The 15,750-nt window shown below is 39.4% G+C and overlaps 2 protein-coding genes across 2 annotated transcripts; both read right to left on the reverse strand.

Moving 5' to 3' along the window:
- Window positions 1–1,300: 1,300 nt before the first annotated feature.
- LOC114654347 (C3a anaphylatoxin chemotactic receptor-like) lies at window positions 1,301–10,316 on the reverse strand. Its single transcript, XM_051929599.1, has 3 exons — window positions 10,263–10,316; window positions 4,650–4,813; window positions 1,301–2,636 (listed from the first exon to the last, which is right to left on the reverse strand). The coding sequence occupies exons 2-3, from the start codon at window positions 4,686–4,688 to the stop codon at window positions 1,575–1,577; spliced, it is 1,101 nt and encodes a 366-aa protein (XP_051785559.1). The 5' UTR covers window positions 4,689–4,813; window positions 10,263–10,316; the 3' UTR covers window positions 1,301–1,574.
- Window positions 10,317–13,733: 3,417 nt separating this feature from the next.
- LOC114655073 (C3a anaphylatoxin chemotactic receptor-like) lies at window positions 13,734–14,921 on the reverse strand. Its single transcript, XM_028805969.2, has one exon. The coding sequence runs from the start codon at window positions 14,893–14,895 to the stop codon at window positions 13,909–13,911; it is 987 nt and encodes a 328-aa protein (XP_028661802.2). The 5' UTR covers window positions 14,896–14,921; the 3' UTR covers window positions 13,734–13,908.
- Window positions 14,922–15,750: the final 829 nt, after the last annotated feature.

Genomic DNA, 15,750 nt, shown 5'->3' on the forward strand with positions numbered 1-15,750 from the left:
CTTATCTTGAACATACATGAAAATACCTTGTACATAGCGATACTTTTACTTACGTGAGATGTTTTCATGTACGTACAAGACACTTTCACGTATGTACGAGATAAAGTTAGATTTAAAAAAATTACAAAAGTGCACTTCGGGTATCCCGTGCATACTTGAAAATCTCTCATACGTACAGTACATGAAAGTATCCTGTATGTATGTGAATACATCTTGTATGTACATAAAAGTATCCCGCATGTACCCCATATGTACAGGATATTTTCATGTACGTACAGGATAGGGGTGATCCCATCATTTTTTATTGTGTAGTTCAAAGCTTCCATACATAATAACAACTGCTTGATGAAACAATTTATTGTGCATGCAAATCATCATTTAGTTGGTTTGTCTGTACTTCCATGTCCTCATTTTCCAGTTTCTATAAAATGTTGCGTATGCAGCATTAAATATATGCAAGCTTTTGCATCGTTTTCTTTTATAAATCCCAACATTTGCATGTGAAGTTGTGTGCACATATGATGAGCCTCTTTTTGTGCATATGCAAGCTTTGTAAATGAGGCCCCTGATGACCAATTCATATTGTCATTACTATCACTTGATTCAACTAATGGTTCAGTTTCAGTTTGTTCTTAAACTAGCTTTTCGTTTTAAAGTCATTTTGCTTTTTGGTTGAAGGATCCACCCCACTCATGAATATTGATGAGTTTCCATGCATTGTATGAGAACGTGATTTCTGTGCAGCATGATGATATTTTATCCACTAGATGGCTGCAGAACATTATACGGGCTTGGCACTGAACATGCAACGACAAGGAGGTGATCCCGAGTGTCACTCAGGGTTATCTGTTTGTTTTAAAGAATTCTGGGCCCAACAGCACCTCAGAGTTAACATCAAGGAGATTAAAGTAATATAACAAGATATGTACACCTTAAACAGAAAAATCATAGACGAGCTTTTCTTTTTATTGTTTACTATCAGTTCTTCTCTTTATTTTTGTGTGAACTGGTTTTGCTTTGAATTTCACTAAAAACTTTTAAAACAAAGATATCTGGACTGTGGGGTGATTTACGTACATGTCACATGCATTGCCTGAATCTTTCTATGAAGCAGAAGCATTTTGGAGCGAGAGTCACACACACACACACATTGACTCCAGCGGTTCTCATATTGCATTTTTAGACTATCACAAATGAACATTTGTCAGTCACTTTCTGCTTCATTATGACAGCTTGTTTGTTAAAATGGAGTCTGATGATTGTGAGATAATTGGACAGTTGTTAATTCTGTATTAAAATGTAACTTTTCTCAAGTAAAAACAATAAAGTCTCATCTGTGTACACCAGGCATCCATTGCTTTTGTAACATATCTGTTCATTTTTGTTAGCCAAAAAAAACATACCAAGGCAGCGCTGAACATGAAATTTGAAATAAGGCTGCCTGCTCTGCAGAATGTGCTGCAATTATGAAATATTTCAAAGCATCTGATTGCAGAAGTCTGTTGCAGAAGAGGCTTGTCTGCTGAGTTGCAGTGTTGACAAAGTGAGAAGGAAATCAAGAGCTGAGCTGGCAGCTACTGTGCCGTTTCAGCCACGCTTTCGTCTCGAGATTTCCTAGATTTAGAATATGAGGTTGAACCTGTGGGTTCCTCACTGAAAGCACTTTCTAGTAATTTGCTTAGCGACTTTTTGAATTTACTCTGGAACTCCTGGCCCATGAAGACATAGAGGAAAGGGTTGAGACAGCTGTTGAAGTAGGCAAGGCAGATGGTAAAATGGTCAAAGAGCACTATGGTTTCTGCCATTTCTTCACTCATATCCTGAATGTTCAAGATATCGATGATGTGATAGGGGGTCCAGCAAATAAAAAAGGCAACAATTACCACCAGGATGACTTTGAATGTCTTACGAGATTTGCCAAATTGGCTGTTCTTCACTTTGAGTGTTATGAGAGTGTAGTTTACACAGATGATGAAGAAAGGGACCAGAAACCCAAATATTAACCTGGTGAACACCACGGCTTTCCTGGACTGTGGGGTTTGATTATATATACAGTAGGTACTGTTTACATCATCAAAGAACTTTTCTTCTTTGTGGATGACTATCGGCAGGCACATCAAAGCTGCCAAAAACCAGGCAGCACCACTGAGCAGTCTCGCCCATCTGACAGTTCTGTTATTTTGTGACCACACTGGCTTGGTAACCAGAAGAAATCGATCAATGCTAATTAGCGTCAAGATAAATACACTGGAGAACATGTTTAATATGATGATGGTAGGAATAATCTTGCACAGAGTGCTGCCATATGGCCAAGTGTTTTTGAGAAGAATAGTGGCAATCGAGAAGGGCAAGGAGAGGCAGCAAATGAAGTCGGCCACTGCTAGATTGAGAAACCAAGTGGTGTTGACGGTCTTCTTCAGTTTCAGAATGGTGATCCAAATGACAATGGCATTACCTGGTATGCCCAAGACAACGATGAGGCTATAAAGTACCACTGAGAATATATTCATCCCCTTAGACCAAAAAGAATCCTCCTCAACGTCATTGGAGTAGAGATAGTCATCTAGATTGTAGTCTTCTGTAGAATTCATTGTGAGCTTCTGTTGTGGTGGAAATACTAAATTCAGTTTCTGTAGCTGAAATAGAAATCATTCAAAAAGAAGTTAGGGTTTGCCAGTAAAAATTCATTTCATCTCTGTCTGCACTTTCTCACAACTCAGAAATAGAAGACTACTCTATTTGTCTAAACCCTAAATCTTAGAACTGTAAGAAATACATGAAGGTAAGCAGACAACAATCAAGAAGTCATGGCAGGTCAGCATACTCTACCACCAGGTAAGGGGAACACAGAACTGAGTTCTAAACTGCCAAGGACCAGGAGATGAAGCTAAAAAGCACAGACTAGAAACGAAGAAGGGGTCAAAAGCCAGACATGAAAACAAAACCAAAACTTGTACGCGAAATAAACAATTCTAGCTCCTTTAAAGACTTTTGGAACTAAATAAGTCCACCACAAATATCTGCCTTGAATTCAGTGGAAACCTGGATATTGTGCCGATATCTTAAATAGGGGCATGGCAATGATATCACATGTGGAATAGCTTCTCCCCTTTCAGTAAAAAAAAAAGTAGTTCCTGGTACATTTTTAGCTCCTGCTCCAGCGTATGTACTTTTCATTCAACCAAGAACTATCATGAGTGGGGCTCTGGTGGTGAATTGTACCAATTGGTTCACCACAAGCACTGGCGTCATCTTACAAATCTGTTGGTAGTAGGGACTTTGTGGAGTTATCGGTAAAAATGGAGTGCCGCACTTTGCACCGCATCAATCTGCATAGCTGTCTCCCTGGTGCACCATGCCACATACTGCATTAAAGCAATAATCTTTCCTGTGAAGACACGATCACTTTGAAGTGATAAGGTGCATGGGTCTGCCGCACTCTCCTGTATCATGTTGCACTTTGCACCGTCTCACTCTTCATAGTTGCCTCCCTGGTGCAAAGAGCCATACACCACATTGGGGCAACTCCCAATAGCAACTCGTTCTTCTTGGCACATCACATATTTTGTATAAAGGTTACAGGTCCTATTGTGCAGAGGGAACACAACACATATTGTACAGGAACTCATTGGTTCATGAAAATAATGTTCCTGCAGTGGGGAAGCACTGTAAGTTGATAACCCCATCAGCCCCATTTCATCTTAGAGGATAATTCATTGTGGTTGCAGCCATCAACCACGATCTATAGCTCAAGGGTTCTTTCAAAATTATAATTGCCATTCCATGTTACTTCCACTACTTCCATACTAAATTACAAATCCAAATCTACACCAACAGAACAAATCCACTAGTGACATGCTCTTACTTGGAAGTCCTCAAATGCTGGTTAGTTTGGGCCCATATGCAATGTGTTCAAGCTTCCCTGACTTTTTGCACATTCTTACCAGATATGATTGCATCGTAAAACTGTTTTGGTAAGTCTGCTTCTAAAGGAGAATGATGGATTACACTGATCCTTGGAGTTGTAAAGCACAGCACAGACTCCTTTACTGCCTAGAATTCTTACCTTTCTCCTCACAGTCCTACTGAAGGTCTTGTCAAACTCTTGGTTGCTCAACCTACATTCCTGATCTAAGTACATTAATCTTGTATCTCATCATTCCTTTCATTATCCAGGGCACGGTCACAGGGTAGCATGAGCCTATCCTGCAAGCATTAGGTAAAACAGAGAGAGGTTGCAAGCGTGCGCTGATAGAGCACTGCTGCACCCACCACACCACGACATATATATATATATATATAATTATAAATAAGTAGGTTATATGTTGTGGGGGCCTGAGGCCAATCCAGGCTGTGTTTGACACAGGAAAGGACACAATGCTGACAGCCTATCAGAATGTTCTGTTCTTTTACAAATCAATGTCAACACCTTTCTACATGCCTGAATGTATTACGTATTGTGACCTGGTACCCCCTAACAGATCTGTTATCCTGCTCGTGCCTCAGTTCAGAAGTATGCACATGTGCCAGTGTGAGTCCGCCATCATAGAGTGAGGGAAGTGAGGGAATGGGAACTGGAATGTGCAATCCTTTACCACGCTTGCCTAGACACACATTTAAATCAAATTTAATTTTTGTTGTCTTTTTACCTTTTCAGGAAGTCTAAATGACCAACTGCTCTGTAACATCAGTCTTCAGATGGTGCAAATATCGTGTCTGTGCTTTCCATGGAGACCACACTCTTAAACCTTAAGTGGACACATGCTGGACTACAATGAAGACACTTTGGAGTTTTTTTCTGAAGAACTTTTATCTGAAAATAAACATTAAAGGTTACACAAAAATAAACAAAGAAAGACAAAATGGAAAGAATATCACAAAAGAAATGAAAAAACAAGTGCCCAGCTGGCCTAAAATATACTTAATAAAGATAATGGTAGGGTTTACTGCTACTCTGGCATATTAATAGTTTACATAAATTGAGACATTTTATGAGCTTTTGTATTTCATTGCAGCCCGAGTCTAGCCAAAAAGCCAGGAGTAAACTCAAGTAAGTAAGCCAGGCCATAATGAATCATAAAGGACCCATGTTCATCCATATTTTCACCTTCTAACCCACTGATCCAATTCAGAGTCACAGTTAGCCTAAGCCTACCTGGGCAGCATTGGGCACCCAGACATGACCCAACCGAGGACAGGTCACCAGGCGATCGCAGCAGTCACCAATGAATTTAACACAGGGGTCTTAGGCAACGTGTGACAGGAAAACCAGCAAAGCAAACACAGCAAGAAACGAGAGAGCCTTCAAGCTGTCCAGTATATTTAAGGATAACAAATAAAGAAATTAAGATATCTGACAAACGAGAGAAAATCATTCAGCGCCTTCAAACTCATTTGAGTAAACTGGGATGATAATCTGCCTGTTGTTTTACATAATATTATACTTATTTATGTATCAAGCAAAAAATCTACAGAACGATAGATATGAAGGGATAATAGATAGATAGAGATAGATAGATAGATAGATAGATAGATATATCAACCACCAAACCTTCAACAATTAATTGTCCGAGGCTCCCTAAGTGAACCAACAGAAAATGGCACATCTCCATGCCTACAGAAAAGATGCAAAACATGTGCCCACATCTATGATACAGACCGTATAGTTATACCACACTGCCGACTCGAACATCACATCAAGGGATCATTTTCCTGCAGATCATCTAATGTAGTCTACCTAATTTTCTGCATGAAATGTCCTGACACTGCACTCTATGTATGAGAAACTGGACAAACACTCCGCCAGAGAATGAACTTACACAGGTTCCACATTAAACATGGCAACACAGATGTTCCTGTGGCGGCCCACTTCAACAGCCATGTACACTGTGAGAAGGACTTTAAGGTCACAGTGCTTATGGGCAACTTCAAAACACAGCAAGAGAGAAAAGAATGGGAAGTTAAACTCATGCTAAAATTTAATACTTTACAACATGGATTGAATAAAGACAAGAGTTTTATGGCCAGATATGAGGATTGTTTACATCTCTCAGACTGACAGACAACCTGTCTACAGACCCACATTGTTTTGAAAAACTCATTACAAACTTCAAAAGACTTTGTTGGACAGTTATCTTATCCAGAGATCTTGACAATACATTGTTCTTTTCTCTCTTGCTAAATTAACCCTAGCCTGAATGAATCTATTAATTTTTTACATACAAAATCTCTCATTTAAATATTTACCAATGTTGTTTCTTGTCCCAGAGTGTGTATATAACCATAGGAAACTTCAGTTTCTGTATTACATCTTGCCTGAAGAAGGGGCCTGAGTTGCCTCGAAAGCTTGCATATTGTAATCTTTCTAGTTAGCCAATAAAAGGTGTCATTTTGCTTGGCTTTTCTCTAGATAGATATATAAAATATTATTTTTTGTATCTACAGGCATTTATTTAGTATAGTGCCTTTCATATATATTATTTTACATTTCCATTCATATCTATCTATCTATGTTATATTGCCATTCATATCGATTTTATATTGTCTTTCATTTATAGATCTATCCATATTATAATACATTTCATATCTATTTTTTACATTTCCATTCATATTTATTTTAGAGTGTCTTTCCTATCTATGTTACATTGTCTTTCATATATATCTAATATATAGTGCCTTTCATATATAGATCTATTTATTTTACTTTTCCTTTCATATTTATTTTATAGTGCTTTTCATATCTGTCTATTTTATAGTGTCTTTCATATCTATCATTTATATACTACCTTTCATATCTGTTTATTTTATATTGCCTGTGGCTCCGTGCTCCCCTCTTCTGTTAGGAAGCCCTTGAACCCAACACCGTCGGTAATGTCACAGATGAGCTAGACAGTAAGGCAATAACAATGAGCATGGGGATGGTTTAATAAAGGTGCAAAAGTGCTTTTATTATAACAATCAAAACAGTGTTCATAATCAAGTGCTGTGTAATTGAAATCATCTTCTTTAAATAAATAAATAATCCATAAAATGAAACGAGGAGGTTAAAATACACAAAACAACTATCCTTTAAAGCGAGGTTAAAATGTTCTTTCAGGAAGCAGTCTTTTAAAAACAAATGACAAGTCTGGTGCTTCTTGGTTACCCTGGCGGCTCCCCTGCTACTCCCATCTGTGCTGCTCAACAGGAGAGACGCTCTTTCTGCAACTGGCCTTCTACCTACTCCTGCTACTACTGTCAGTCGCCTTTCCGATCCTTGGCTCCGGTCGGCTATCCGTGACAGTGACCTGGGAAATTCCACCAATGGCCAAGACTCTCACGTGGTGGACATCACGTTGCCAAGTCCTGATTCCCGCGGTCATCCGTGGAGAATCATCCACCTTCCAGTCACTCCCGTCCTTCATAAAACTCTGAGGGAGCGACAACAACTACTACGCCTGGGATGTCGGCCTAACACCCAGGTTGCCAATTCAGCTGCTGCGAGCCTGCTCTCTCTCTCTCTCTCTCACTCACTCACTCACTCACTCACTCACTCACTCACTCACTCACTCACTCACTCACTCACTCACTCACTCACTCACTCACTCACTCACTCACTCTTGCTTGCATCTCCCGTTTTCTTTCCTTTCTTTTCTTGTACTTCTTTCCCCTCCTAACCGTCTCGGGCTTCTCTATATATGCAGAGAGGACATGGCAGCTGCATTAACCACAGGAACAATCACGACTGTGGGTAGTCGCTCACCTGTGCACTTAGGTGAGAAACGCCCACACCGCAGATTGCCCTACAGTCACCACGCCCCCTTGCTAAGCTGCGAGCGCGGTGATTATTCATTTAAAAATGAACTGGCTTTTGCTGGGAGAGCTGTGGACCCACAACACCACATTGCCTTTGATATGTATCTTTTATATACAGTATTGTCTTTCATATCTATTATTATAGTGCCTTTAATATTTATCTATCTATCTATCTTCAAACAGTGTCCCAGGATCAGACACAAGACAGGAACCATTTGCCCACAGAGCACAAGTACAGTACAAGGCATACTCACATGTAACCACACAGGACTGATATAAAAACAGCAGTTCACCTAAAATACATTTTTCTGGATTTGGTTGAAAAACTTGAGTACCTGAAGAAAATTAAGACCAAAGATACCAGTGACTGTGCCTGACTTCAAACCCAACACTCCAATCTGCATGAACTGCTATGCATCCATGCTGCAGCATTGTTTTCAAAGCTTCCTAATCCAATTTGAGGGTCACTTGAATCACAACCTAAGCCATCAGAACCGAGAGCAAAACAGATACCCGTCCTACATGGGCGACACCGGCGTAGCGATAAATTGTGCAGATTGTGCCAAGCACAAGGGCATAAGAGCTTGGGGTCCCACTCGTGTCCGTACAGATTTTTTTTTTAAATAACTAAAACAGTGGGTTCACAGTCTCGATGCAGTCAGTGGCTTCAACGTTCAATGTCTTGACCTCAATGGTAGTCGACGAATTGTATGCTGCTGCCGATCTTCTCGTTGGACGGTATAGCACCGACATTTCACCGGCGTTTTGCGTTCAATTGTTGTCATTTTGCGCATGTTTTAATCGACTCTTTTCGAAATAGCTGAACTGTTGCTGACAGATCACTGTGCCCTGTCGTCTACTTTCAGTGACGTTTGCACTGCTTTTTGTTACTGCTGACTATACCAGTGACTATTGATGCGTGTAAAGTTAAAACTCATCAAAAATGACATCAGAAGCATCACGTAGCAAGACAGACTTAGTGGCTTGGCTGTATTCTCAATCGAAAACGAGCGTGCCAGATAACTTCACGAGTCAAACATTGTTGAGACTTTTGCTATACAGAAGGCATGCAAACGAGTTTTTTAAGGTACCCGCGGTGGCAAACGCTAACAGGAGCAGCCGAAAGAAAAAGAAGAAGTGATATTAAAAGTAATATGATTTGTTACTTGTCAGTCAGTTCTATTTTTGTACGCTTTAACAGTTTAATGCATACGTAATGTTTTATTGTGTACCATAGAAGGGCTTACTGTGCGTTGACCACTTTATGATGTCCATTTTCACAGAACTTGTGTAAAAGGGTCGATTGTTTAGTAGTATCCTGTCAGCCGGCGTTGTCGTTTTAATTTGTTACAAATTGATTTTTTTTTCCATTTTATACCACAGAACACTTTCTACTATCTAACTTACGCTACATTTTAATCATCTTCTTTCACAAAGTTGTCTTGCAAACGTAACCAGGTCCACATTTTACATATGTTTATGTACTACTACTACTACTACACACACCTCCCACATTCCATTCCCATAATTTATTTTTTTTTATATTACACTGGCTGTAGCCTGATAAAGCGATTTAAAAAGTTACTACAAATTTCATTTAAACAGCCGGTTTGTTTGTCACTGGCGAGACACCACTGCCTAGCCCGAGGATCTAATTGTGAATGAATTACTAAGAGTTATGCGAGACAGGAGCGGCCCACCTTAGAGCGCTGCACAGGAGCCTTCAGCAAACTGGCTACGCCACTGCTGGGCGGCACTGCGGCAGACCACCACGAAGGGGACGGTTTGTAATATTAGGCTAATTTAAGTTCACCATTTTATCTAAACCTCATAGCTGTGACTTGTAACAGGAAACCAGATTACCTTAAAGATAAACGTCACATACATATGAGAGACAAATGCAAACTTTTAAACTGCTTATAAATACCTATTTATAAATAATTATTTTTTGTGCAACATTGTTAAATTTTGTTTCAAAATTTAATCATCTACAAAAACAATGCAGAATATAGTGTACATACAAATTGAGCTCCAACACAGAATTTATTTATGTTCTTTTCCCTGTGAATTTTAATAATAATAATAATAATAATAATAATTCTTTGCATTTATATAGCGCTTTTCTCACTACTCAAAACGCCTAGCAATTGCAGGTTAAGGGTCTTTCTTGCTCAACGGCCCAACAGAGGAGAGTCCCTTTTTTGACATTTTACGGGATTCGAACTGGCAACCTTCCGATTGCTAGTGCAGATCCCTAGCCTCAGAGCCATCATTTTTTCCTATCATATTACGCTTATTACAAATGACACATTTTTGGTGTGCGGACGTCAAGCTCAACTCATCCCGGCATCTGAAAAGAAGCCCAACTGAATATTTCAAGTTTTATTTTCAAATCTACAAGTCCATTAAACATCATGACATTCGTTAATATTAACACAGCTAATGAAACGCTAAAGTGTGAGTCTCACCACTAAGTGCACGTCCTTCCATCTGCGTGTCCAAAGAAGAATAAATGCAAAGTTACGAAGCAGGGATCAAAAAAGGAGAACTTCGAGAAGGAAATGTGACTGTCCGCTGCGTACATTGGAGAGCACATGAGCGCCGCAGGTGGATACGCTTATAGCGGCACCCGGGTAAGGAAAAGAGGCAAAAACTATGACTTGGTGAACATCAGACAGGTGGACCAGAAAATGGTGCAACATTCCATTTGCCAGATGTGATCCAGCTCTGACTGCGACGGCGAGGTGCGAATCTTTCTTGTCTTGGCAGGGCGTGGAGTTTTAAGAGGCAGTATCGGGAGCCGAGCAGGAGGCAGCGCTTGGTGGGGCATCTTAACAGGGCATATTAAGTTACAGTTAGTCGTGTCGGGGTCGCCAGTCAACCTAAACTGCCTTTCTTTAGGATGTGGGAGGAAAAGCATAGGACCACAAAAGGTTATTGTTTAACTGAAACTCTTAATGATAAAAAAAACCTTTTCTTAAACTGAAATAAAATTATTAACAAAACCGAAATGAAAAACTAAAACTAAATGACACTGTTAAAGTTGCTGGAAAGACTAACTGAAATAAATTAATTTACTAAAAATATTTTTAATTTTCGTCACAAACGGACTTACACAAGGGCTAACCTGGGGTGCAGGGGTCCCGAAACTAATCATAATCTATTAATATGAATTTTATACTTGGTTTTTGGATAAATATTCTTGCCGTTAGCCTTTAACCCTTGTAATTTTAAACTGTAAAGCAGAAAGTCATCCAGCAATAGCCGCCCGTATATACTCATCCAGTGATCGGTGGAGGATGAAGCTGACTTCGGGAGTGTGAAGCATGTGAAATAGGAGGCGATCTGCTGCGTGAGAATACCGACAGTTCTTCAAGAGTTCGTAGTGACAGCATGATAGATTGGGGTTCAGGTGTTAGTGAAGAAAACCAAAGTGATGATTTTGCTTTGAATGTGCTCGGTAGCTGCAGTTCACTTGAACTTCGGAGGCTCAAGAGAGAAGTATTAAATGATCCCTTTCAGAATTTCAGTCTGTTTCCACTTCAAGGTAAATACATGTAAATTATGACGCAATTAAGGCTAATTTCTGTCATGTTAAATATTGTAAATACATTGCACGTTAATTTCTTCAGAACAACAATGATGCGTGGTCTTCAGATTTTGTGAGACAGTTTTGCTGTGAAGCTCGCAGAACGGGGGTGAAAAGATGAAAATCACATAAAATTAAACATAGCGAAGTGAGGTAAGCAGCAGGTGGCGCCAGAGATTTTTTTTACGTTTTACTTTTTATTTTTGCAGCTTCATTGCGGTTCAGAGTGAAAATGAAATTGCAAATGGGGTTGTTTCATTTACATTTTAAATTTTGCAGCATTTTTGCGTGCAGACTTTGAAAATGAAATTGCAAAAGAGAGATTGTATTTTCATTTTATAATTTTCATTTTCATTTTTGAAGAAAATGCCTCTCATACTACTGTAATTGATATTTCCAGTATTACACTGTAATTTCATAATACTTTATTGAATAATAATAATAATAATACTAGTACAGTATCATACTTGATGTTTTATTAAAGTGTAAAACTGTAAAAGTCAAATACAGTAGCATCTCTGTATATCTACAGCCAGTATTTTACTGTAGAATTATTGAGTAAGGGCGGCACGGTGGCGCAGTGGGTAGCGTTGCTGCCTCGCAGTTGGGACACCTGGGGACCTGGGTTCGATTCCCGGGTCCTCCCTGCGTGGAGTTTGCATGTTCTCCCCGTGTCTGCGTGGGTTTCCTCCGGGCGCTCCGGTTTCCTCCCACAGTCCAAAGACATGCAGGTTAGGTGGATTGGCGATTCTAAATTGGCCCTAGTGTGTGCTTGGTGTGTGGGTGTGTGTCCTGCGGTGGGTTGGCATCCTGCCCAGGATTGTTTCCTGCCTTGTGCCCTGTGTTGGCTGGGATTGGCTCCGGCGGACCCCCGTGACCCTGTGTTCGGATTTAGCGGGTTGGAAAATGGATGGATGGATGGATTATTGAGTAAATGTTGTATGTTTACAGCGGCCGTACTGTGATTACTATTTTGTAAGGTGTTTTTGCTAATAGCATAGATTGTCCATACAGCACTGATAGTAACATTATATTGCAATTTTTACTGACAGATGAATTTAAATGAAAACAAATAATGCTTCTTTCATTTGAAACATTCCAATAAACATTTATTTTTACAATCTTGCTTACCTGTTTACATTAACACTTTTTTTTTAATTATCAGCAGTCTTGAATTATTTAAATAAGCAAACTGTAAGTGGTTGCAATAGAGGTGGGAAACTCGCTCAGTATACAAAGTAAAGTGTTCAATAGTAAATTTTAAAGCTGAACCAAACTTGACTCTCACATTAGAACAGAAACTGAACACCATATTAGATAAAAATTGCCTAAACTATCAAAATTAAAAACAAGCAAAGTGGTCTTGGATGAAGTCAGACAAAATTCTGTTCAAAGCTGATTGTCTTAGAAGTAGAGAAGAGACATGTGGGTTTAGTGTGCTTTTCTTTTTTTTGGACTACTTGGTCAGTCTTCTTGGATTTAACTTTTCCTTGCTTGATCTTGGACCCTCATTCAAGGTTGATGTCAATAAAGTGTCTAAATGCCAAAAACAAACACATCTGTTTCACTGTTGAAAAGAAAAATAATAATTCACTTTGTCATGACTGCAATGGTTCCTCTTTAGGTTTGAAACTGATCCCCTCACACATCTTCAAAACAGTTTCTCACCCGCACTCTCGACAATTTGCATTCTCTTAAAGATTCATGTACCTGACTGCATTTCCTAATATTTAATTGTATCCCATTTAATTTAGTGGAAGAACACAGTGGTGTGTGAATGTGGTTAATAGTGTGTCAAAACATTTCTTTTTATTGTTTATTATCAATTCTTCTCTTTATTTTTGTGTGAATTGGTTTTGCTTTGAATTTCGTCTACAAAATTTCTAAAACAAAGATATCTGGACTGTGGAATGATCAACGTACACGTCACACGCATTGCCTGAATCTTTCTATGAAGCTGAAGCATTTTGGTGTGAGTTTCACACACCGATGTCAGCAGTTCTCATATTGTATTTTCAGAATATTATAAATGAACATTTGCTTTCATTTCAAACATTGTCTCCTTTGCCTCCCCAAATTCTATAAACACTGCAGATTTTCTAACGGGATTCGTAAGTCACTTTCTGCTTCATTATGGCAGCTGTCTGTTAAAATGGAGTCTGATGATTGTGAGACAATTGGACAATTGTTAATTCTGAATCAAAACGTAACTTTTCTCAAGTACAATCAGTAAAGTCTCATCTGTATACACCAGGCACCCATTGCTTTTGTAACTTATCCCTTTATTTTTTTCGCCAATTAAAGGTGCACCAAGGCAGCTTTAATCATGAAATTTGACATACTGTAAGGCCGCATGCTCTGCAGGATGTGCTGCAATTATGAAATATTCCAAAGCATCTGAATGCAGAAGGTTTACAAGTCTGAGGCACAAGAGGCTTGTCTGCTGAGTCGCAGTGGTGACAAAGTGAGAAGGAAATCAAGAGCTGAGCTGGCAGCTACTGTGCTGTTTCAGCCACGCTTTCATCTCAAGATTTCCTAGATTTAGAATATGAGGTTGAACCTGTGGCTTCCTCACTGAAAGCACTTTCTAGCAATTTGCTTAACGACATCTTGAATTTACTCTGGAACTCTGGGCCAATGAAGACATAGAGGAATGGGTTGAGACAGCTGTTGAAGTAGGCAAGGCAGATGGTAAAATGGTCGAGGAGCACTATGGTTTCTTCCATTTCTACACTCATGTCCTGAATGTTCAAGATATCAATGATATGATAGGGGGTCCAGCAAATAAAAAAGGCAACAATTACCACCAGGATGACTTTGAATGTCTTACGAGATTTGTCAAACTGACTGTTCTTCACTTTGAGTGATATGAGAGTGTAGCTTACACAGATGATGAAGAAAGGGACCAGAAACCCAAATATTAACCTGGTGAACACCATGGCTTTCTTGGACTGTGGGGTTTGATTATATATACAGTAGGTACTGTTTACATCATCAAAGTACTTTTCTTCTTTGTGGATGACTATCGGCAGGCACATCAAAGCTGCCAAAAACCAGGCAGCACCACTGAGCAGTCTCGCCCATCTGACAGTTCTGCTATTTTGTGACCACACTGGCTTGGTGACCAGAAGAAATCGATCAATGCTAATTAGCGTCAAGATAAATACACTGGAGAACATGTTTAATATGATGATGGTAGGAATAATCTTGCACAGAGTGTTGCCGTATGGCCAAGTGTTTTTGAGAAGAATAGTGGCAATCAAGAAGGGCAAGGAGAGGCAGCAAATGAAGTCAGCCACTGCTAGATTGAGAAACCAAGTGGTGTTGACGGTCCTGTTCAGTTTCAGAACGGTGATCCAAATGACAATGCCATTACCTGATATGCCCAAGACAAAGATGAGGCTATAAAGTACCACTGAGAATATATTCATCCCCTGGGTGCTAAGGGAATCCTCTTCAAAGTCATAGGAGTAGTGATAGCCATCTAGACCGTAGTCTTCTGTAGAATTCATTGTAAGCTTCTGTTGCGGTGCAAATACTGAATGACAGTTTCGGTAGCTGAAAAAGAAATCATTCAAAAAGAAGTTAGGGAGTGCCAGTAAAAACTCATTTTCATCTCTGTCTCCACTTTCTCACAACTGAGAAATAGAAGACCACTCTGTTTTTGTAAACCAGAGGTAGCCAACACGGTGCAACGCAGTGCACCATGGAGCTGTCTAAAAATTACTTTTAATTGTGTTGCGGTTCTTTTGGAATCAATAACACTTGCATTGATGTCGACTGTGGAGTAGCCTGCAGCCAAAGTTCAATATAGTGTGCAAGACAAACCTCCATCTCACTCATCACTGAGACAAGCAAACAGGCGCAACTGCAATTTTACCCAATAAAAATAAAGAAAAACATGGCAGAAAAGCGAAAGAAAGGTTACAATTTTTAGGGCTCTATGATATCCGCGATGTGAAAAACACAGACGGAATCACAGAATTAACGCATAAAAACAGATTTTAGATTTAAAAATGGAAATGGAATTTAAAGACTGAAGGTGTGACTGTTACAAAACTTCCCAATAAATAAAACAATTGAATAATCTGTAGTTCTGTCATTCAGATACTATTTTCTAGTTTGTTGTTTTTTCAAGTGAGTGCAATTCTTCGTAGCAATCCAGTCCTGCCTCTATCTGTTTGTGCGCGTGTTTCCTGCATGTTTTCTCGTTAAAGGCACGCAAATTAGCTCGCTGCACGAGACAGAAATGTCGAAGTAAGCAGTATCAGATACCCTAACTACATCGAAAAAACTAAGAAACATGAGCTTAACTGCAAAACTGAGGGCATAACAATATCCCGGCGACTTTTACAAACCTGGACAAC

Source organism: Erpetoichthys calabaricus, chromosome 7 (genome assembly GCF_900747795.2).
Source record: "Erpetoichthys calabaricus chromosome 7, fErpCal1.3, whole genome shotgun sequence".
Classification (NCBI taxonomy): domain Eukaryota; kingdom Metazoa; phylum Chordata; class Cladistia; order Polypteriformes; family Polypteridae; genus Erpetoichthys; species Erpetoichthys calabaricus.